This window comes from Rhea pennata, chromosome 19 (assembly GCF_028389875.1).
Source record: "Rhea pennata isolate bPtePen1 chromosome 19, bPtePen1.pri, whole genome shotgun sequence".
In the NCBI taxonomy this organism is placed as follows: domain Eukaryota; kingdom Metazoa; phylum Chordata; class Aves; order Rheiformes; family Rheidae; genus Rhea; species Rhea pennata.
Window position 1 is genome coordinate 8,749,751 of NC_084681.1, and position 21,701 is coordinate 8,771,451.

At 54.2% G+C, this 21,701-nt stretch overlaps 1 protein-coding gene across 1 annotated transcript in view; it reads left to right on the forward strand.

Moving 5' to 3' along the window:
- Positions 1 to 19,843: 19,843 nt before the first annotated feature.
- Positions 19,844 to 21,701, forward strand: part of MGAT5B (alpha-1,6-mannosylglycoprotein 6-beta-N-acetylglucosaminyltransferase B) — a 63,168-nt gene continuing 61,310 nt past the window's right edge. The window contains exon 1 of the mRNA XM_062591622.1: positions 19,844 to 19,932. Coding sequence (XP_062447606.1) covers positions 19,865 to 19,932 — 68 coding nt within the window. The 5' untranslated portion in view covers positions 19,844 to 19,864. The remainder of the gene's footprint in view (positions 19,933 to 21,701) is intronic.

A 21,701-nucleotide genomic window follows, 5' to 3' on the forward strand; every position in this document is an offset into this window, starting at 1 on the left:
GCTGCCAGACCTTGGCCTGTGTTGGGCTGCACTTCCACTGCTGGAGAGCAGCTTGTGATGGCTGGGTCTTCCCAGTGTGGGCAAGACAGCGTCTGTTGAGCTCATCTGGAGGCTCTGTTTGTGTGGAGAGCACTGTGAGGTTCTCTGAGAGGACGTTTGTGTAGAGGCACAGTGGCCTGCCTTGGATGTGGGGGATGATGTTCACCTTGTGCTCTCGTGGGCACTGCTGTTCCTGTGATGGTCCTGGGTGCCCTAGCTCACTGTCCCTGCCCATGGAAGCTGGTGCAGTGATCTCACTGGCGGCCCCTCACTCCCAGGCATGTGGAGCTGAGGCCCTAGTTGATCCATGGGGGCTGGGGGATCTCTGCATTGTGTAGTCCTATCCCAGACTTCGGTGGCCATTGTATCTGCTGAACTCCCCTGCATGGTGGTTGCCCCAAGCTCCTTGGTGGGCTAGTCTGCAGCTGTTGGTGCTGGCTGCTGGCTCTGCGCCATCTGTGCCGTGTCACAGTCATCGAGGCTGTGTTGAGACAGGGCAACAGAATCAGTAGGGGCAGGCGAGGTGGGTTCGCATTGGGCTGTTTCCCTGTGGGGTCCAGCAAAAGCATCCTGGTTTGCCACTGAGTGTTAGGTCTGTGCAGGGAGCGCTGGGAGCCCAGCTCTTAGTGAGCTCAGCCAGCAGTGGTCTCCAAGTGCATGGGAAGCTATGGGGCTGAAGATACCATTTCTCTGTTTGCCTCTTCCTCTGGGGGATTGGTAACTTCTCCTGTGACAAGAGTGTTCCAAGTCTCTGGTGCCACCAGCTTATCCTGTGTGGCATCAGCGTCTGAGGAGGAAACACTGAAGCCATGTTCTTGTAGAACATCAGCTATGGGACTGAGAGCGCTGATCAGCAGGGGCCTCTCAGCGGCAGGCCCTTGGAGGCCAAGAGGCTACAGGTGTCTGCTTTGGGAGACTGAGCACTCACTGAAGGCTGAGTCATAGGCAGTTGCCATCATGTCTGGAGGCTGTGGCTTGTCCTCGTGGCCACCCGCATGTTTGGGAGTTGGGAGCAGTCTGCTGCTTGGCTAGTGGCATGTTTCTTGGCCTCATTGAGCAGAATCAACTGGAGGCAGGGGTTGTGGCGATCAGAGCGGTCACCACTGTCTCATTGTGCTCCTTGTGTGCTGGCCTGCCTTGGTTGTCCCCTTTGGGAAGGCTCTTGTCTGCCCCAGGAAAGGGGCAGTGTGCTGAAGTCTGCCCAGTGACTGGGAGAAGAGTAACTCTGTGGCCTTGGCCATGTGGTGGCCTTGGCTTTCCCAGCGCTGCTCTGTAAGGTGGCTCTTTGCTGTTGCTGGGAAAGCAGTGACCACCCCGCTCGGGTAGCTGAGAGGAAGTCAGCCTCTTCAGAATGCTTTTTGCCACCCTGACGGTGTTGTTGCGCAGGTCTCCTCGGCGTGCAGCATTGCACTGATTCTGGGAGGAGGCCCCCAGGCTGCTTGCAAAGGGGGCAGCTTGTCTCAGGCTGGTGATCCTGGCCTTTGAGCTGCCCGTGATGTGTTCAGGGACACGCCAGTGCTGGCTGCCGCCTTGTTTGTGGGAGGCAGAGAGCAGAGCAGATGGGGTCCCTGCCTGCGCTCTGAAGGAGCCTTCTGTAACATGGAGGCGGAGGGCTCACACGGTGTGTCGAGGCAGGCTGTGACAATGTTGTTTGCCACCCGTGCAGCCTCCCTGTGCCGTGATGCGCTCCAGTGGAGTCCTCAGACCTCTGTGGCTCAGCCTGGGCAGGTGTGCGGTGTGGTCCTGCAGGGACACCCTGTTGCTCTGCAATAAAAGCAACCCGGAAGGGCCGAGCTGCTGTGGTTCTTCCTTGCTGCACTCTGTCCTTCCCAGCTGCCAAACTTCCTGCAGCCCCTGCTGCAAGACCCGGTGGCAGCTCCCCCTGTGCCCATGATGGTAGCTGCCCTGCGCTCGAAAGCTGTCCTGGGAGAGCGATCATGTAGCGTGGGGCAAAAGAGGCCCCAAGGGATGTCTCTGCAGACTGCTGTGTGTAGCAGGCAGTTGGCCTGTGAGGGAGCCTGGCGCCATCTTGTAGTCTCGCTGGATGGCCCATGTGTTCATTGGCAGCTACGAGGAGCTGCAAAGAGGCTTGAGCGCCATCTCTGTTTACCTGCCTACCTTTTGGCTGCTGAGTCTATAGGCCTGGGAGACCTTTGGAGTGGGGAGTGAAGGCAGCCTGCCCTGGTGGGATGAAGCCAGGGTCTGGCCATGCTTCTTGGCTGCAAGTGGCTCTGTGTGGTCCACCTGTGGGGGGAAGATGCGTGGTGGAGGGGGTTGTGCTGGTAGGCTTGGCCCCAAAGTTCAGGAAAGCCCAGGCCCATTTCCAAGGGAAGCTCCTGGCTGAGCTTGGCCAGGCTGAGCTGAGCCTGCAGCTGGTGTCTGTATCAGCCTTGGGGTGTCTGCAGGAGGCAACTGTGCTCAAGGGACATGGTACAGTACCCTGGCAGTTGCCGTGTGGATGCCCCATCCCTGTGTCCTTTCATGGAAAATGCTACCTTACTATCCCTGTGTTCTTGCATCCAGCCCTCCTGGCCCCTGTTATGAGCCCGACTGGGAGTTGGTATTTTGGGGGAAGGATGGAGTTTCTTCTCCCCAACTCTGTGCTCCTCTGTGTCTGACAGGGATTCCTCTTCTCCTTGGCCAAACAGATGGATGGGGAAAGATATCAGCTCCTTCATGACTGGAGAGGCGAGATGTTTTGTAGCTGGCCTGCCTGCAGAATGAGGGCAGGGAGAGGAATCCGCATGCACGCAGGGCCATTTCATGAGCCTCCTTTCTGAGAGGGAACCATGTGAAAAACAGTAGTCTATTCCAACTACATCACACTTTTCCCTCCAGCTATGCTTTAGAGTTATGGTTTGTGTGGTGCAGAAACCATTTTTTTTATTCTATCAAGCAAAAATGACTTCTGTGAAACAAAAAAATCTGGGAGGAAGATGCAGAGAAAGGCAATACTCTGTGGAAGAGCTTGAAATAAAATGTTTCACTTCAGCAAGGCCAAAATGCTTTCGTATGGCCCTGCATTTCATTTTGACTCTGCTTTGTGTTGCTATCCTGTCAAAATGAGTTTACAGTTGAGATAAGTTAACACAGGCAGATCACTGTCTTCACCCTCTGAAGAAATCCACTGAGAACAGCGCTGTAGCACAAAGATGGTTCATGTTGGCTCTTTGTGTTCCTATTTCATCTGAGCACTCTGAAGCTGTTTTGTCCAACTGTGGCAAAATCAAATATTCTGGCAATTAAAAGGTATCACTGAAGTATCCCTGTGAAAATGGTGCTTGGTTCTTGCTTCCTCAGCATCTCCTGCAGAAACTGCATAAGGGCATTTATAGCTCAATGTTTCTGCTCTGGATGATTAATGCTGCCGTGAGCAGAGGCCTTCAGGGCCTGCAACTGTTTTGGGGAAGGTCTTTTTGGATATAGGACAGTGCTGGTTGTTGAGAGCTGCACCCTGAGGTGTGCTGTGCTTCTGTCACTGCCACAGAGGTGCTCAGCTGATGAGCTAAGGAGTACTAGCTAACAAGGTGGGAGCATAGAAAGAAGGAAAGTGTTGGAAGGTGGAGAGTTGCTCCTGATTTTGATGGGAGCATGGCCACTGGTGGGAAGTGTGGCAAGTGACCCCTAATGTGCAGATAATGCCGCAAACCTGCCAAGGTCACATTGGGACATTGCTAGCCCAGAGTACTTCAGCCTTTGGGGATTTGTGGGCCCCTTGCGGAGGCTTGAATGTCAACCCTTTGACTGCAGATCTGGTTCTCTCAGTCCTCCTTTGTGGACCTGCTTAGGAGGAGGTGCTTGGTCCCATAGAGCTGGAGAGGTGCAGACCCCATGGATGAGGTGTTGTAATGACCCTTTGGCATTGCAGGGGAAGTGGAGCAGCAAGGATCTTCATCCTGACTGCACTGAGAAAGATGGGTGCCCCTGTCTTCAGGCACTGCTACTCGCAGTTTGTCACCAGGCAAATGTAGGGGCCCTTTGGGCTTGGTGACAGCTCTCCTGACTCCAGCCAAACTGAAGGGTCACACCGTGCCATACAACCTGCATGGAAAAAACAGACTTCACCTCATAAATCTCCTGATGTTGTTAATAACCCTCCCTGATGAAGCAGATGCTGGTATCTACAGCCTTACGGCTTGCAGCTGCTACAAATAGTAGCTCTCCTAATAAATCACTGGTGCTGCATTAACTGGTCTCCATGCAGGCCCCCAGAGGAAGCTCAGCTCTGGATAAATCCCCAGCCTCATGTTGCCTTTGGATATGCAGTGTGCTTCTTCCCCAGCTGGAAACATTGCCTGATCACTCTGTGCTGCAGGGGCCAAGCTTGATTAAGCCCAGCTGGTGTCAGGATTCTGCTCACTCTGTGCCTGGTGTTGGGGCAGGCTCAGCACACCCGTGTTGTTGGTAAATGATAAATGAGGTGCTAAGCAGCACACCCAGGCATGCTGGAGGCTGTTTGTCTCCATCCTTCTACTCTGCATCACAGGAGCTTAGGTCTCTGGCCTTTCCAGGGAAGGCTCCATAATTGAAATACATGAAACTTGCTGAAGGCAGAGACAGCGCAGCTCAAGTGAATGTTCCCTGGTGTTCCACTGAAGGTAAACAGTAATAACAAAAAATAGTGGGTGGCAGGGGGGAGAGGAGGGAAAAAGCAGAGGAGTCAGTGCTAGCGGCCCTCCCTGGGGCTGCTGGTGCAGTACTGGCTGTGCAGGGTAGCCAGGTGTGTTGCTGAACCCTGTGAGACCCTGCAGAGATGTATGGTCTGAGGAGGGGCTCTGGGACCTGCTGGAGGTGTGGGCCCATCCCTCCCCCACCAGGCCCCTCTGGATGGGGAGCAGTGCTGCATCTCTTCTGAGCTCCCTGTGCCTTTTAGAGGCTGAAGTCTGAATAACCAGACCCAGATGCCTCTTGTTCAATTATTGCAGCCACACTGTGATGTGAGTCAAATCCTTCTGTTGCAAGGTGGTGTGGGCGATGACAGGCGTGGGCTTTCACTGGCTGCGCTGAATTTCATGAAAGGAAGGGAGAAAATCTGGCGGCCCCCCTGGTGCTTTGAGCAACTTGGGTCCCAGTACTGTGGGTGTGTGAGGGCACCTGAGAAGTGGGGGGCAGCTCTTCCTCACTCTCCTACCTGAGACTGTCAACACAAGCCACGGGCAACCTCGGGGAAGGGTGTCCGTCATAACGTGCATCTTGGAGCCAAGTTGCCCTTCCCCGCTGCCTGCTAGTGCTAGCCATCTCTCCAGCTGTACTCCCCAAGCCTGGCTTGACACACTAGGATTTTCCCTCCTGGTTAATTGGCAAGGAGGAGAGGGGCTCAAGGGCTGGTGTTCCTCTGGTAGAAGACCGCTTTGCTCTCTCTGGGTGATGGTGGTGAACATGTTTTAAAATACACCCTGGGAGGCTGAGCCCTTTGCACCTGGGGGGTTGAGCCTGCTCATATGTTTGTGCCATGACTGGTGCATGCAGAGCTGGGCTGATGTAGGTGGTCCTAGTGAGCAATCTGCATCTGCCTGGGCGGGATGCTGGTGTTTCAGTATCTTTGCTGACCTCTCAGGAGCAGGAACCAGAGAGACTTAAAATATCCAGTGGTTTTGGTTTAATATCACCAAGGGGGGTGTTCAACTTCCTGCTCCACTAGGTAACAAGGGGCTTCCCTGAAGCCACATCTTTTTCCACCATGGTCTCCACGCATCCTTTCTCGGTGCTTGTTTCTCAAATTTTCTCCAATCCACCTTTTTTTTCCCCCCTTCTCATCTTCATCTGTTCCAGTTAGATTCCTGGGGGCCAAACATCCAGTTTGGCAAGCCAGCGCGCGCGCGCACACACACACACACACACACACACTCTTCAGTAGCAAGCAGTTTATTAGTAGATACTTACAAACAGACCGACCCGATGGTAGTCTCGAGAAGGACCACCTCAATGCTTGCCCTGATCATCTGCAGGGTGAGAGAGAGAGTAGGCAGGCACAATCTTTTCGGGCGTCTCCGAGGAGGCAACGTGGTCCTCTGTTGTGTAGCAGCCTCTCCCTCCTTCGGAAAACTCCAGCATTTATGATCACTTGCGGTAGGCGGGAGTCCTGGCACATGGGGCCAGCAAGTGCAGGGAGTCTAGCCCAGCTCCGCCCCGGTTGCATAACCAGGCTATGATACTGCGCACGCGTACAGACTTATTTCGGGGGCCGCATTTGACTTTGGGGGTCGCTATTTCACTACTCTTCAGCTTCTGACCTTCATGTTGACTGCTTCTCATGGTGTGACCAACCACTGTTCTTTCTCACAGATTTCCACGACCTTGTTAGTTACTTATTTGTATCCCGCTTAACACAGCAGTATTGTTCTAGGCACTAAAAAGTTACAGCACTAGACTATTCTCACCAAATAGCAGGTGGTACAGATAAAAAAAAAAAAAAAAAAAAAAAAAGTTACAACACGGACCATTCCCATCAAGTATCACGAAGTACGGATACATCATCCCATCTACCACCTGCCCCTTTTCTCCTTTACTCTGTCTTAGAACCCCCAAGCAGAGCCCTTTGCTCCTGCTGAAGTGACCATCGCCTCTCCAGCTGGCCTTAAGCCTTCCCCCCCTTCCCCCCCCCCGGTGCCTGGTGGTAAGGGAAGGACCCTGAAGCATATGGCAACACGTAGCAACAGCAAGATGTGGGAATGGCTTCCTACCCTCGCTTGCCCCAGGAAGCTGCAGGGGATGAAGTGGCCTACCTGCAGCACCTTGAGCTGGTGGCAGAGGGGTGAAGACCTCTCACCCATCACTAGTGCTGGAAACAAAGATGTACAGCTGTCTCCATCCCTCTTCCAGAGGGAAATAATTCCCCCTTCCTTCCGCCGCCACTGTCGGCACTGGTACCAGGCTCCAGTTTCCAAGGAGACAGCGGTTCATGCCTGGAGCATGCAGCAGGTGAGGGCACTTCAGCAGCCCGCTTTGAAAGGCAATAGAAGCACTAAAAGCCTTGAAGATCTCACAGCTTGACATCAGAGAGAGGGTCCTGGGAGCAGTCTGCTCCATGGCCTGCAGCCTACCTGAGGAGAGGCCAAGGGGACCCACTCTCCCCAGGAGTGGCTCGTGTCCTTTCATCCCAGTCAGCATTGCTGTGACCAGCTGAGATGTCCATCCCCATATACAGTGGCCTCTTGGGCAGAGGGCAGAGCACTGCATGCACTGTCCCCTCCTTGGGGGCCCTGTTTGCTTTGTGGCCTTGGGACCACAGCGAGGTGCGAGTCAGCTGGTTGTGAGAGTGGGGCTGTGACGGGAGCTGGACTGATGTGGTGCCATACCAGCAACTGTCAAGTGTCTCCTGTACCTCCCACTCCGGTGTCCCAGGCTGCCAAGGCCAGACAGGCTGGATCCCTCTTCCACTGGAGGCAACTGGGGAGGGGTGGATACTGGGGAGGAGGATCGAAACCAGCAGGTGCCCTGGGGCTGCAGTTGCCCCTGATGTGGCTCTGTGCCTTATCACTGGTGCCCCTGGGAAGCTGAGGTCCTTGGGGTGTAACTTGCACCCCACCAGCACCTCCATACCCTGCTGCTGCTGAGGCTTCTCTGGGAAGGGGGTAGATGGTTGTGAATGACTCAGATCATGGCTTTGCAGGACTCCCATAAAATCTGAATGCATGATAAAATCTGCATGAATTATTCAGGATAATCAGCATGGGTGATATTTCTCCAGCAATTGTACGTGGGCTCCTGGGGCTTGATTCCCCCCCCCCCCCACCTTCGCTGGATGTGAGTGACTCTTTGGCAGCAGAAAGGGAAGGTCCTGAGGTCTGCAGGTCTCCTAGCTCCTCCTGTTGTTCTCCTTAGATTGCAAATTGTTCTCCCTCCTGCCTTGATGTGCTTCCCCCCAGCTCCCAGCACTATTAACACCTCTAATTAAAGCTGCTTACTGATGTACTGCTGTTTGTATAAGTGCAGATGATCAAGGCAAAGAAGCCATTGAACCTAAGTGAATCACACCTCTGGGTATTGCAGTGCAGCAGCCTGCGTGTGGAACCCATGTGTTTCTCAGCCCCGAGCCTCCGTGAGCTCCAAGAAAAGAAACCAGCTAGGAAAAAAAAAAAAAAAAAAAAAAAAAAAAAAAAAAAAAACAGCAGAACAAGCGTGCGCTATCAGTCAGCGATGTCCGTGTCTTATCTCTGTGCAGGTGACTACAGGTGATACTGGCACTTTCCTTACTGGCAGTCCTTATCTGAGCCTGCCGTGCATGCTGAGTCCTGCGGGAAGAAGGTGCCCTGTGGAGAAGCCCTGTGGTGTCCCTGATTAAGATGCTGGGGTATCACCTGGCACAGCTGGGTGCTGGCACCCATTTTGTGCCACTCACTGTACTGCGGGGCCGATGCAGCAACCAAGTCCTGCTGGCAGGACTGATGACCCAGCCTGTGTGGGGATCCAGGAGGAGCCTGGCCTGTGTGCCTGTGGTGGCAAGGCACTACTGCCCTGCACCGCGCTCTCGCCACCTCCTTGCTGTGGAAGAGCAGGGCGTGGGAGGCAAATACCACGTGGAACCATCAAAAAGAGGCCTGCCTTTGGCCTGACAGTCTGGAGGAAAATGCTCCATCACGTGCTCTGGCAAAGAGGGGGATTTTTTTCTGCTCTGGGAGTCTTGCGGAAACCTCCTGCCCTCGAGGAGCTGAGACAGCAGGAAGAAGCAGGACTCCTGTCCATGGAGCCCAGCAGCCCCACCAGGGACCCAAGGACAGATGGCTCTGCTGAGCTTCTGCTGCTGGGGTCCATGAGCCCTGGGGCACAAATGAGAGCATGTGGGGCAGGATCACCCATTCTTCCCTGCAGTGGGATCAGCATGGTTCCAGCTACCCCCCTTCCAGCCTGCCGGAGCACCTTGGCCTGGGGATTGAGGTCTGGGGTGCTTTCCTCTCTCCAAAACCTATGGTAGATATGGAGGGTCTGGGTGTTTGTGCCTCTGTGTTGCCACCCATGGATGGGAGCAATTAGGCTAAGGATATAGCTCTTGCTCAGCCGCTGATATAATGAGAGACAAAGGCATAACTAATGCACTGCCATGGGAACACGTGTCTGAACTCTGCCAGCAGCCCGCCATGAGTCTGTGCGGTGGCCTGACATCCATTTCCTGAGCTCACCTTGCTTTGACTCCCGTGGCTTCTCCTGTGTCATATGTACTTGCTGACAGCAGGATGATCGCACGGCTGGGCTCAGCGAGTGAGGTGACACGACTGCTGGCCGCGCTGCAGGAGGCAAGGAGCTTGTTACCCAAAAAAGTGTGGCAACCCCCGGCACTTCTGAAGTCTGATGTCCTGGTGACAAGGTAATGCACTCCAGACAGAGCGGTTCCCTGCCCCCTCGCAAGTCAGGTTTTATTAATTCCTCGTGCAGTGAAGTTTCTATTAATAATGGCTCTAGGATCTGGCTGGTAAGCTGGGTAATGAGATTCTCTACCTGCTGTTTCTGCTCTGCTGTGATTACGTTTGGAGGACAAAATTCTGTGTGGATTAATTAAAATGAAAAACAAAAGCAAAAAGAGGAGTTTGTTTGAATTATTTACTAGTTTCTAGGAGACAAAGCGGTAATTGCAAGTCTCTTATTGCAGGTGTTTGAAGGGGGGGATGCTCTCTCCTCTGAGTGAGCAGAGAAGTCTGGTTATTTACTTATGTCAGAGGAGATTTATTAATCTTCACAAACGCCAAGCACAGCTCCAATATTGCACTTCAGTTTGCTGATTCTGCTTTCCAAAACCAAGAGAAGAAAACCAGAAAAGAAGGGCTCCCAGACAGCTCTGACGTGGGTAAATGTGGGAACACATGTTCTGCCAGGAGCCTGCTCTTTCCTTGTACCTAAATAAATATAAGGGGGAGGGGGTAGGAAATCAGGCCCTTAGGAACTGTCTGTTCCCAGCTGCCTTTCCATCGCTGCCTGGGCCCTTCTGGAGTGGTGCTGCTGTTGCTAGGTGTTTACCATGGTGCCTGGATGCCCGACGTGCCAGGAGGATCCCGAAGCGCTGGTGATCTTCCCTGGGATGGGGGGGAGCTCCCTCGGTGCTGGTGGAGGTCTCTTTCCAAGCCACGTGTGGACCTCCCCCTGCCATGGTCTGACCCCCAGGAAATCCCACCACTCGGCCTGGTTTCCAGCCAGAGCAGCTTCCCACGGCCCCGCTCTGCCCAGGCGCCACTGCCCTCCCGACTCAGCCAAGGGGGATTTTGGCTGAAGCCTTATGTCAAATCAGGTGTCAAGAGCGCATCTTCCTCTACGGTGCCTTTGCGAAAGTGTCTTTGCTGATGGATCAGCAGTAGTTAAGTGAATGGCTCTGTGCTTTTACTACTCGCTTAGTAGAACGCCTCTCCTCCTCTGCTTGCCTCGGTCTGTCTCCTTTCAACCCAGGTCCTCGGGAGCCGTGTAATTGACTTCAAAGGGAACAGGAGTTGGTTTAAATTGAGTTTTGCGTTCTTCCTGGTGCCTATGACAGAGCGGCTCATGACCCTGTCACCGGCTCCTGCAGCAGTGCACCTCCACTGGCTTGTCTATAGAGAAAGAAAGAAAAATAAAAGAAAATGATACAAAAAATTTCATTTAATAATATAGTGTGATCAATATTAATCTGCCTCCCTGTTCCAACTGTGAATCCCACTGAGGAGAAACAAGTGGAGCTGCCTCATTGGAGATGAGAAATTAATTTTTAAAGCCAATAACGATTTAGGACAGCGTAAGTGCTTCAAGATTTCATGCTTTGGACTTTTCAAAATTTTAATTTTTAACCCAACTACCTAGATCCTTGGTAACGGGGGCGAGACAAGATGTGAAGCAATGACACTCTTGCATCTCTGCCCCAGCATCCTGGAGAGAAAACGCTGTGAGGCTTCACACCGTGGGATGCGGACCCTGGCGCCCAGCGCAGCCTCTGGCCAAATTTGCCGGCTTCATCACCATGAAGCAGGGATACAGAAGAGAAATGTGAGAGCGGGGTGGTGCCTGCTCCTCCATGGCATGTGGATGCACCGGCGCTGTGATCCCCCCCCCCCCGGCAGTAGGCACCGAGGGGAGCTCTGCACTCGCCCTTCTCCCCGCAGTTTACATTTATCCCCATTACAGCAGGACCCGGTGGGTGATGATGGGTGGGAGCATCTTCTCTGGTGCTCTGCTTCTCTCCCAGGTGGTGCAGGCAAGCTCCAAGCTGCATCCGTCATCTCACAGCGTCTTCGAGCTGTTGCTCTCCTCCAGAGCCAGATTAACAAGAGACTTGTGAACCTGGAGAGCTTAAGAGATCAAAAGTGGGGTCCTGAGCCATGTTACCTAGCATCAGTCGGTCACGGATGTGAACTGGGATATACCCGGATGTCGCTGGAAGACGTTGATGCCTGAAGGCACTCGGATGCCCAGAGTGAGGAGATGTTGTCTTCCTGCAGCTGCGTCTGGGGTTTCTATTATATCTAATTAGAAAATATTATTTTCTGAAGGCCGGACATGAGAGTTGTCACCACTGCGAGACCCATCAGAACTCCTGAATTAAAAGGGAGCTTTTCATCCCACTGAGTGGAAAAAAAAAAAAAAAGAAAAAAAAGCAATACAAAAATCACCTGCAAAAATCCGAATTTCTCTGTGTGAGTCGACGCACCCACATCTTTCTGCCTTTTGGGCACGAGAGGCTGCGGCGGTGCCGATGCCCTCACCCACCCCGCACCCGTGGGTGTTCGCGGTGTTGTGGTCAGCCAGGCTGCTCTCATCCCTCTGTCTCCCATGTGCCACCCACCAACCCCGTCCCCTTGCCAGGCCCCTTACGGAAATCCCCAAACTCAGCACCTTTTCCTGTCCTTTGCTGCCGAGGAGATGTAAAGTGTAACCCTACTCTTTGCTGCTGTTGTGCTTTTGCAATATTTATATGGGAAGGGAGCACATTTGCGATGAGGTGGATCATTATGTGCTTATATTAGAAGTAGAAAAGCAAAGTTGCTTTTAATTCTTAATCCCACCGTTGTCTGACACAATTCACAGTCTTTGTGAATTTTCTATTCATCCATATTTTTCCTGGGCCTTCACTAATAGAAATTGCTTTGTTGTTAAACTCAATTTCACTCTTGACTGGATTGAAATATATTTATTTCCCTTCTAAAATAATAATAATAAAAATCTAAAATGATTTCCACTCATCGTACATGAAAAGCGAACATTTTTCTTTATATAGACTATCAGGTTTAAATGTCTGAGGGTTTTAGAGGTTTGGTTTTTTAATGGTCTAATTGCATGATCTCAGCCTGTAGCTAGGGGCTTTCAAATTGTTGCTTCATGAATTTGAATAAGCCGGGATGATATATGATTTCCTGGGCAATTTTTGAAGTCCTTTGGCAGGGATGGGACGTCACCGCTCCCGGGCCGAGGGGACGGGCGCTGCTTGCCGCCGGGGGGCTCGGGCTGCAGCTGGGGACACGTGTGGGGGGCGTAACCGCCCCATCCGCCGCCTCGGAGGGGGGCGGCGTGGCAGCGAGGATGCGGCCAAGGCGCTCTCGTCCTACCCATCTTCTCAGCTTTCTCCTCCCGTGCCTGGGTCGTGCCCTGGCCCCGGGGGGAAGGAGCGTGCCGGGTGCCCGCCGCCCTCGCTCAGCTGCGGGCACCATCATCTCTTTTACTCGTTAATAACCTCAGCAGCAAGTGCCGTGAGCCCCGTTTAGCCAGGGAGCGTCTCCTCTCCGGCTCGCTGTGGCTCCATGCCGCTGGCCCTTGCTGCAGGAGCCTCGGGCAACGTCCCGATGAGTCTGTGAGCTTCCTCAGGCCTCGTTTTTTCTGTCTCCCCTCCGTGACATCCTTTCGATGCAAATTCAATGGCAGGAGCGTCCTCCGGGGGCCGCGCCGGGCTGGAAAACACTGCTCCACACGTGTGACAGGATGCCAGAGGAGACGGCAAACCTGAACTGGCAGCACTGAGAGATCCTCCCAGCGAAGGGGCAGATCTGGCCCTTGGGTCTGATTTCTGAGGGTGTCTGGATGCAACGGGGAACTGGCTGCCCAGTCCTCTTCCCTGCCCGGGCTCCCCGGCGGGTTTAACCTCAGGTAAGCTCCTCCGAAGGGAAGATGCTTTCCCCTTGGGGGAAGGGGTTGCTGCAGTTCAGCGCCTTCCTCCTGCTCTCAGTTACTCCCAACTTGGTCCCTTCTTTGCTTTTTCTTCCCTGTCTGGCTCTGAAGGAGCCAGAACGAGCCACTGCTGTCATGACCGCAGGCGTCTCTGCTGCCTTTCCAGAGCCACTGCCCTGCAGTGTCAGGAGTTGCCCGGGAGGGGACTGATGGCCCTGTTAATGCACTGCAGTGGTCCAAGATCATCTCAGTAATTTGCTGTACATCTCTCTCTCTTTAATTTTTAATTGCTGCTCTTGTTTCCTCTGTGCATCTCCCTTTGCAGCAGGGCAGCCGGGAAACCTTTCCGACCAATAAAGAGGTTCTGGCTTTCTTCTCTCTTCTTACCTCTTGCCCTCTTTTCTCCTTGGGAAGCCAGGGCCATTGCTGCTTTTAATTAACATCAGAAGAAAAAATGCACCAATTTATTTCTTCCTTTCTCCTCAAAAGAAAACAGAAAATTCAGCAACCCTTCCGCTCTCAGAGCGCCTAATCCTATCGGGAGCCGAGCAGTGATCCTTACCTCTATTATTTTCCTCTGCTGTAAGTGAATTAGCAGCTAATGGAAGTGAAGGATTCATGAAGGCTTGCAAAGACGGGACCTTTCCGAATTTCCCGTGCGAGGCTCTGCAGACCTTGTGTTGCCCTACAGTGACAGGAGCTGCAGGATCCCATGTCGCACGCCTGACCCCGGCCCTGGCGGCACGTCTCCCTCAGGTACCAGAGCACCCGAGGTTGTGTCCCCTGTGCTGCTCTATCAGCCTCCGGGGCTGCAGCACCCCTTGGCGCAGACCCCCTCCGCCTGCACGTGCCGGAGGAGGAGAACTTGGCCCCGTCGGGGTTGCGGCGCTCCTTCAGCTCCCCCGCGCGCAGCTGGTTGGCAGCTGGTTAGGTTGAGGGCTGCAGGCAGCCTCTCAACTTGCCCAATGTGTCCCTTTGGGGGGGGGATCAGGCTGGCTCTGACCTTTAAGCAGTGTGTCACGCTGCGCTTCGCCGCTCGGCTCCTGGCCGCTCTCCTAGGAGGAGGCAGGAGAACGGTGGCTGCCTGGAGCTGCTTTGCCTCTCTGGAGACCTCGGCTGAGCAAACGGCCCCAGGGAGCAGGGACCAGCCCCTGCCCCAGGGACCGTCATGCCAGGAAATCACCCCCTTGGGTAGCTCAGGAGCTCTCGCAGCTTCCTTTTAGCCCAGCAGAGCTTACAGTTTTCAAGCTTTGACTGGAAATGTTGCATCGCCTGGAGGCTGCGAACACAAGGGACTCCACACACCATCTAATGGGTATTTTAACTTTTCTTTTTCTGTAGCTTTTCAAGCCTGTCCCCGCTAGGATGCTGGAGTTGATATCACCTCCTAGGCAGCTTCCCAGCCTTCTCCCAATCCCTCGCGCACCCCGACAGGCCTGGACTCTCAGGTACTCGGCTCCTGCACTCCCCACGGGCTGCGATATAAAGGTGCCTCTAGGATGTTGTCATGATCTCTCTGCTCTTTGCTTGGTGCCCTCCCTGGATGCTGACAAGTGAGCAAATTTGGGGCTGTTCTGCTGTACCCTGGAAGACTGGGAATAGACTGGCCCCCAACAGCATGGGGAGGCTTCTGGCTCGGAGCTTTTACGCTATGTTGCTACACAGATAGTTGGAGCTGGGAATGCAGGAATTGGGGCTGAGCCAGGGATCAAGCAAAGTTTTTCTTTTTATATCAGTAAAGAGGGCCTTCTATCCAGGAACGACAGTGCAATGTCGCTTGAGGGGGATGGAGAAGTTACTGTGACTAAGTGATCTTATGCCCAGAGCATTTGGGCATTGCAGCTCCTGCAATCAAATTATGTTTCCTGTCTCAAGGGCAAAGTTGTGTGCAGGGAGAACTTGAGAAAGAAGCTTGTCGTAGCACATTACAGTGCAGTGGTTTGCTGTGATTCTCCTCCTCTGTGATTATTATTTTTCCATGAAGACTCGGTAGCTCTAGGCTCAAGAGCAGACTCCAAGATGAAACGTGGGCAGCATACAAGCCCCAGGCATTGGAAAGCATGGAAGATGCATCCTGGGCTAGAGCGAGGAGTTGCTGGAGGGTCTCAGGGTGCCTCTGCAGCCCCAGCAGGGCAGACGGGGCCCTGGGAGCACACGATAATCCCATAACACCAGCCAGGCCCTAACTATATGCTGAAAATGCTTCTTCCCCTGATGCTGTATCAGTTTCAAGGAACGGTGCCAGCCTGCACGGGGAAGGTGGATGATGCAAAAAACCTGGATTGTATGAGAGCTGAAGAGTAACGTCTCCGTGCGAGGGCTGTACACGTACCAGTGGCACTGCGGAGGTCCTGTTGGAGCAGACAGCAGTAGTCCCGCTTCACCGACGGCAGACTTGCCCCAAAAACAGCAGTGTGCCCAGGTCACACGCTGGGACATTCACTGCTGTCCCAAAGCCAACAGCAATGCTGTGACTGTGCCTGGACGGGGATTGCCACAGCTGTGTTCCTGCTGCCCGCTGAGTGGCAAAACCAGCGCTTTGCAGCCTGCCTTGCAGTTATAACCCATTTCTCCTACTGCAGTGGTGGAAACTATCGTGTTGCTCCTGGTGCTGCCTGCGGCTGCCTGCGGCTTTTAAACTCATGCTAACATGATTGCTGGAGATAGCTAAAAAATCCCCAGGCCTTTAGCGGGGCCAGTGGAGCAGGGTGAATTCTGGCTGCGCCATGCTGGTGTCAAAGCTGAAACTGTGGCTTTGGCTCTGGGTATGAGCAGGGATGTTGAGTTGCCTCTCTGGAGGCCATACGGGGAGGTGATGCTCTCTCCTAGCTCTGGCCGGGCATAAGCTCTAATTTTGGTGAAAACTGGTTTCTTTTGTTTCACCCAGCTGTTGAGCTGGCTCCCTCCATCCTGTCCTGCTGCCTGATTTGTAATAGTCACGTATATATGTGTGTATGTGCATGTATAACCTCAAAACACTGTTTTGGGGGGCCATTGCGTCTCAGCCTATAGAGGAGATAATTCGCTGCTTCATTACTGCGCTTGGATTTTAGATTTATCACATTAAACAGGCAGCAAACTGGTAGCTAATTAAGCTTATGCTTCCCCCAGCAGCACGGGGAAGGGCTGGAGCCTGCCACAGCACTGCTCCTCGTGGAGGAGGGCCCTCGGTGAGCGTCTCTGCCCTACGGCAGAGCCAGCAACTGGGAGATGCCTGGTGAGTAGCTCCCGGCGAGCTCATCCAGCCGTTTTCCTCTGCGGGGTGATGAATCCCGTGGATGACAGTGTCAGTGGGAGCTGAGATCAGCAGAGATAGCTCTGCCTGTCTGAGCAGTGTCTCCATCACGTCCAAAGGGCGCTGGATGTCCGGTTCGCCTCCCTTACCCAGAGCAAGGGGAAGGCTGTTCTGTGTCCCTTTCAGGGATGCTTAAGCTTCCAGAGGGTGACCAAGGTCATGCAGGACGTGAGTGACTCCGTAGTGATTTGAACCGGCCTCCTGCCTGTCCCCTCAGCACAGTGGGGACCCTATGCACCCTCTTGCTTCCTTCAGCCCTGTGCTGCTCTTCAGCAAGCATTTTGCTGCAAGCAGGTCACTGGTGCAAACTAATTATTGCCTTTTGCTAGGGATTTTGTGAGGCAAAATCCTTGACAGGGTAGAGTAGATGGTCCTGGAGCTGCTCTTTCTCGCATGCGCCTGTGGGCTCAGAGGGAACCATTGCATTTACTGCTTAGCTTGAAAAGCAGCTGCTCCCTGCTATCGCCTGCACCTCCCAGGCTGGGCTACTCCCCTGGGAAATGCTTTTTCTCCTCTCTGGATGATCCTCTTCCCAGCATGGCCTCACACACCTGGGATGAGGCTGAACACTTTGCAGTGAGATCTGCAGCAAGGAAAGTGTCAGGCTGTCATGGTTTCCTGCCTTCCCTGGCCATGGAGGTGTCCCTATGAGTCAGGGTTCCCCAGCTAATCGCTGTGTTTATGGGGTTTTGCACATTGCTAATGGGCCTGTTATAAGATTATTAATGCCTTGATGCTCTCATGCTGGCTAATGGACAGTTGCCATTTAATGTGCTGTCTGGAGCCAGAATAAAAGCTTGTTAAATGGGGATTGCCAAGACAGAATTGATGCATATTTTTTGCTGGCTGGCTCTGCAGAAGGCACCTGGCAGGAGCCAGCGCAGGCTGCCCTCAGCCGCCGGAGCAAGCGGCCAGGCCCGCACGAGGCCGACGGAGGAGGCAGCCAGCCTGGTGTCGCCAGCGGCTCCTCGACCCGGCTGTGCAGGAGCAAGGTATTCAGGGACACCATCTCCTCCCGGGGCCCTCCTGCCCGCCATGTGGGGTGTCCCTCATCTGCTCCCACAGGGACACCCCTGCTTCGCCTCTCTGCCCCCAAAATTCACCCCATGCCATCAATGTCGTTGCCGTTAACCGCTCGTATTGTGCATTTATGCCCATTAGGAAGGTTTCCAGCCCTGTCGCACCACGCTGGGCCCAGAGCAAATGGCCTTTCCTCCCATTGCCTGCTGGAGTGCTGCTCTGGGGCAGCAAGCAAGGGGAAAAAGCAGGTTTTAAAGTATGTATCTATATGTTCATCTACCTTCATCCAGTACTACCTTGCTCAGACCTGGTGTAGCAATGACTTTTGCTCTCCTCTGCCCATGAAAAATATGGATGAATATAGAAATCCTTTTGTATTCATGAACTCCCTGAAATAATACACTTTTCTTTCTCATTTCTCCTTGGCAAAAATTGCTATTTCATGGTGGGGGGGGGGGAAGTGCTGTTTCATGGAAACTTTCCAGCTGTCTTTCATCTGTGAGACTGCCTATGTCTGATGCTGCTGCAGCATTTGCCACCTGGAGCTCTGCTGACTTAAGTCACCCCTGATTTACATCAGCGACCTGGAAGCAGAGTCTGTGCCCAGGATCCCTGTGGAAATTGGAGTTACAGCAGTCATAATATGGCATTTTATGCTGATCGGCCTTTTGGGAAAATGTCAGGATTTGCACAAGCAAAGAAGCCTGCAATTAGTTTATAAAAGAGGAGGTGTTTGACGTATTATTGTGGAGGAGCTGTAGTAATTCTGCAACACCAGCACGGTGCACGTTTGAGCCACGCCGGGCTGCTGGGGTAGGACAAACGTTTCCTGCCTGGGAAGCGAGCTGGTGGGAAAAGGGCCAGGAGAGCGCCCAGCCGTGGTGGGGGCAAAGGCCTCCTCTCCTAGGGTGGCACCCAGAGGCACGTTGTGGTGCCAAGTTCACAGTGGGATGGCCAGCTGGGCTAACATGGCACGAGGGATCCTCCTGGAACTGCAGCTTGTACAGACCTGAGACAAGAGTCTGCTCTTGTCCTGGAGCCCGGCCAAATGCTGCACAGACCAAGGGCAGGGAACTCCTTTCAGCTTTCCCACCTTGCAGGGTGAGCCAGAAGATGGGCTCTTCACGGGGCATGGAGATGGCAGCAGCCAGGAGACGGTGGCTTGGTGGCACTTCCATGGCTCTTGCTCTCCTGCAGGCTGGTGAAGGAGATGCAGTCAGTGCCCTGGGCTGCATCTAGTGCAAATCTCTCTTTTCTTTCCAGCAAAAGGGCTTGCTCAGCCTCATGGCAGGGTTGAGGAGGTGAGAGTGAGCAGTCCCTATGGCCTTCCACAACGGAAATAAAACAGGTCACTCAGGAAGAAAGGCACGAGTCAATGCTGTGCAGAGCTGGCCTTGAGAGCAGAGGACTTGCCTGCCCACACACCACTTTTCCTCTTCCCCACTTTCCAAGTGGGGTTGCCCTGCTCTTCTTGCCACAGAGAGCAAACCAACAGCCCTGCTCCCAATGTGCCGTGCAAAGTGATGGTTCTGGTTTGACTGCCACCCCTGCTCCAAAACTGGCCACCCTGGGCCAGCCTCTCCCCCCAAGAAGGGACGATCTTTCCCTTCTCAGTGACCCCCATCCCCCTGGAATCAGCCACCTTCCTCCAGAAATAACGGTCTTCCCCCAGAAGTGACTGTGCTTCCCCCAGCAGCCGCTGCGCTCCCTGAAACCCAGGGAGGTTAATTATTTTAGGAATAACTAATAACCCTTAATTATTCCTAAATTATGGCAAAAAGGAAAAGGAAAAGGAAAAGGAAAGGGAAAAGAAGAGAAAAGCAAAGAAACTGGGAAAGAAGAAAAAGAAGAAGAAAAAAAGAAAAAGAGAAAGAAAAAAGGAAAAGGAAAAGGAAAAGAGAAAGGAAAAGGAAAAGAGAAAGGAAAAGAAAAAGAAAAAGAAAAAGAGAAAGAAAAAAAGGAAAAGGAAAAGCCCAGACCCTCCCCAAAACCCGAACTAACCAAACCCGCAACGCCCGCGCGGAGGTGCCCGGAGCGGCGGGGCCGGGCGGCCGCTAGGTGGCACGCGGTGCCCGGCGGAGCCGGCGCAGCCTCCGCGGAGCGGCGCGGCGCGGCGCGGCGCGGCGCGGGGCTGCCCGCGGGGCGGAGCGCGGAGGGGCACGGCGAGCGCGGGGCGCAGCGCGGCGGAGCGCGGCGCGGGGCCGCCCTGGGCGCAGCGCGGCTCGCGGAGCGGCCCGCGGGGCGGCGCTGGCCGCGCGGGGCGGAGCGCGGCGGCCGCCCCGGCATGGGCGCCGGCGGCAGCGGGTAGGGCCGGGCGGCTGGGGGCGGCGGCTCCGCGCCCGCTGCGCGCCCCGCCATGCGCCCCCGCGGCGCCCCGCGCTGCGCCCGCTGAGCGCCGCTCGCCGCCTCGGCGCCGGGGGGTGCGGGGCCGCCGGCGCCCCGCAACTTTGAACGATGATCACAGTCAACGCGGATGGGAAAATAATGGTCAGAAGATGTCTGGTCACCTTGAGACCCTTTAGGTAAAGTTGCGGTTTTATTGTCCCTCCTCTTCCCCTTCTCGGCGCCTTCTCCCCACCGTGCTCGGCCTCTCCGGGATCGCAGGCGGGATCTGAACACGGGACCCTCCCTGGGGGCGACGGGGAGGGGGGAATGATCCCAGATTAAAACGTCAGGGATCCAGGCAAGTTTGCCTGCAGGTCGGCATGCTGGGAGCCGGTGCTGCGGCGCTCGGAGCCCCTCCGCTCGTAATTCGCTCGTTACGCAGGTATCCTTTAGGTATTGATTGCAGGTCTGTTGTTGCTGTCTTTTTTTTTTAATACCATCCTCAGAGGTATTTATACTCACTGGGAATCGGCTCCTCTGGTTTAAATCCACTGGTGCTGACAGGCAATTTTAAATCCACCCCTGGATAACTGGCAGCAGAGTGGGGGTTGATATCCAAGCCTGAGACCCTCCGGCTCCTGAACGGCCGTGCCCACCTATTGCTATTTCCCCTTGCAGTAAATCTCCCCATTTTTGTTTCCTTGTCTTCACTTTTCCCTCTCTAGTCTTTGCTCTCCAGCTTCCTTATTCACGCTTTAGTCACTCCCAGACTTAAGAAGCACTGGCGGCATCAGTAATGGTTTTTTTTTTTAATGGAGAGAAGGACCAAAAACCCACAAGAGGGGAAGGTGCTGGAGAGCAAAGCCCAGAAGGAGTGAGGTGAGCCTATCTCAGCAGCTTACTGTGGTCTCTGCTGTGTAAAGGATTGGAGGAAGCTGCCCACTGGCTTTTTAACTTAGCCGTAGGCTACCAGTCTAGAGTTGAGGAGGGAGCAAAGGGCTGTATTTGTGCTACTTGCTTGCAGTCAGGTTTGGAGATTTTATCCACTTTGCTCCAAGAGTTGCACAGCTCTGCATCACTTTCCTAGGGGCATTCCTGCTCCTGGATCCTGTGGCAGTGCCCTGGAGGGGGCAACTGAGGGACTTGGCCAAGGTCACCCAGGAAAGCAGTGGCAGAGCAGGGTTATGGGGCCCCGTGTCCTGGATCATGCTGTGAGCATGATCTGCCCTGCTCCAGGTGCGGGGCGTGTGGGCAGCTCCATGGTGAGGTGGGTCAGCGGGGATGGCTCCTCACCATGATTGCAGGAACGACTTCGGCTCCTGCCTGCCAGCGGTCGGGTAGAAAGGGGTGAAGCTCCGAGGCTGTGAGTGTGCGACTGCAGTGGGAATGGCCATGAGGGACGGGCAGGACATGCGCACCCCAGAGGGGCAGTGTACGCTCAGCTCTGCTTGGAGAGTGGCTGTTTTCCCAAGTGAGTTTAGTTAGTCCCTAACACATTATTGGCTTGAGCATCCTTCTTACCCTCATCCCTACTGCTGGAGCAGGGAAAGCTCATCAACAGCCGTGATCTGGGATCAGACTTGCAGGAGGAGGGAGTCCAGGGAGTGAGTCATGAGGTGCTGGCAAGGTCTGATCAGAGACAAGGAGGTGTGCATGTGAGGGTCTTGTGAGGAAAGGAGACCATCAGGTTAGAGGGTCCCTGGTGCCTGTAGCAGAGCAAAGTCCCTGGATAGTCTTGTCGGCATTCCCTGAGCTGACTTCTGCTCTCAAACCAGAGCAAACCAGTAAGGGTGCCACTGGAACCCGTGCAGTTACTCTCTTGTTAATCAGTCAGGCTTTTCCTAAGAGGAGAAATTTCCCTCTGTCTGCCACGACACACTCGTCCGGTGTCCCACAATGTCCAGCTGTGTACTTCTTCCATGTTGGTGGTGTGTGAGCCTGATGCCTCGGAGCATCTCAGTCCTGT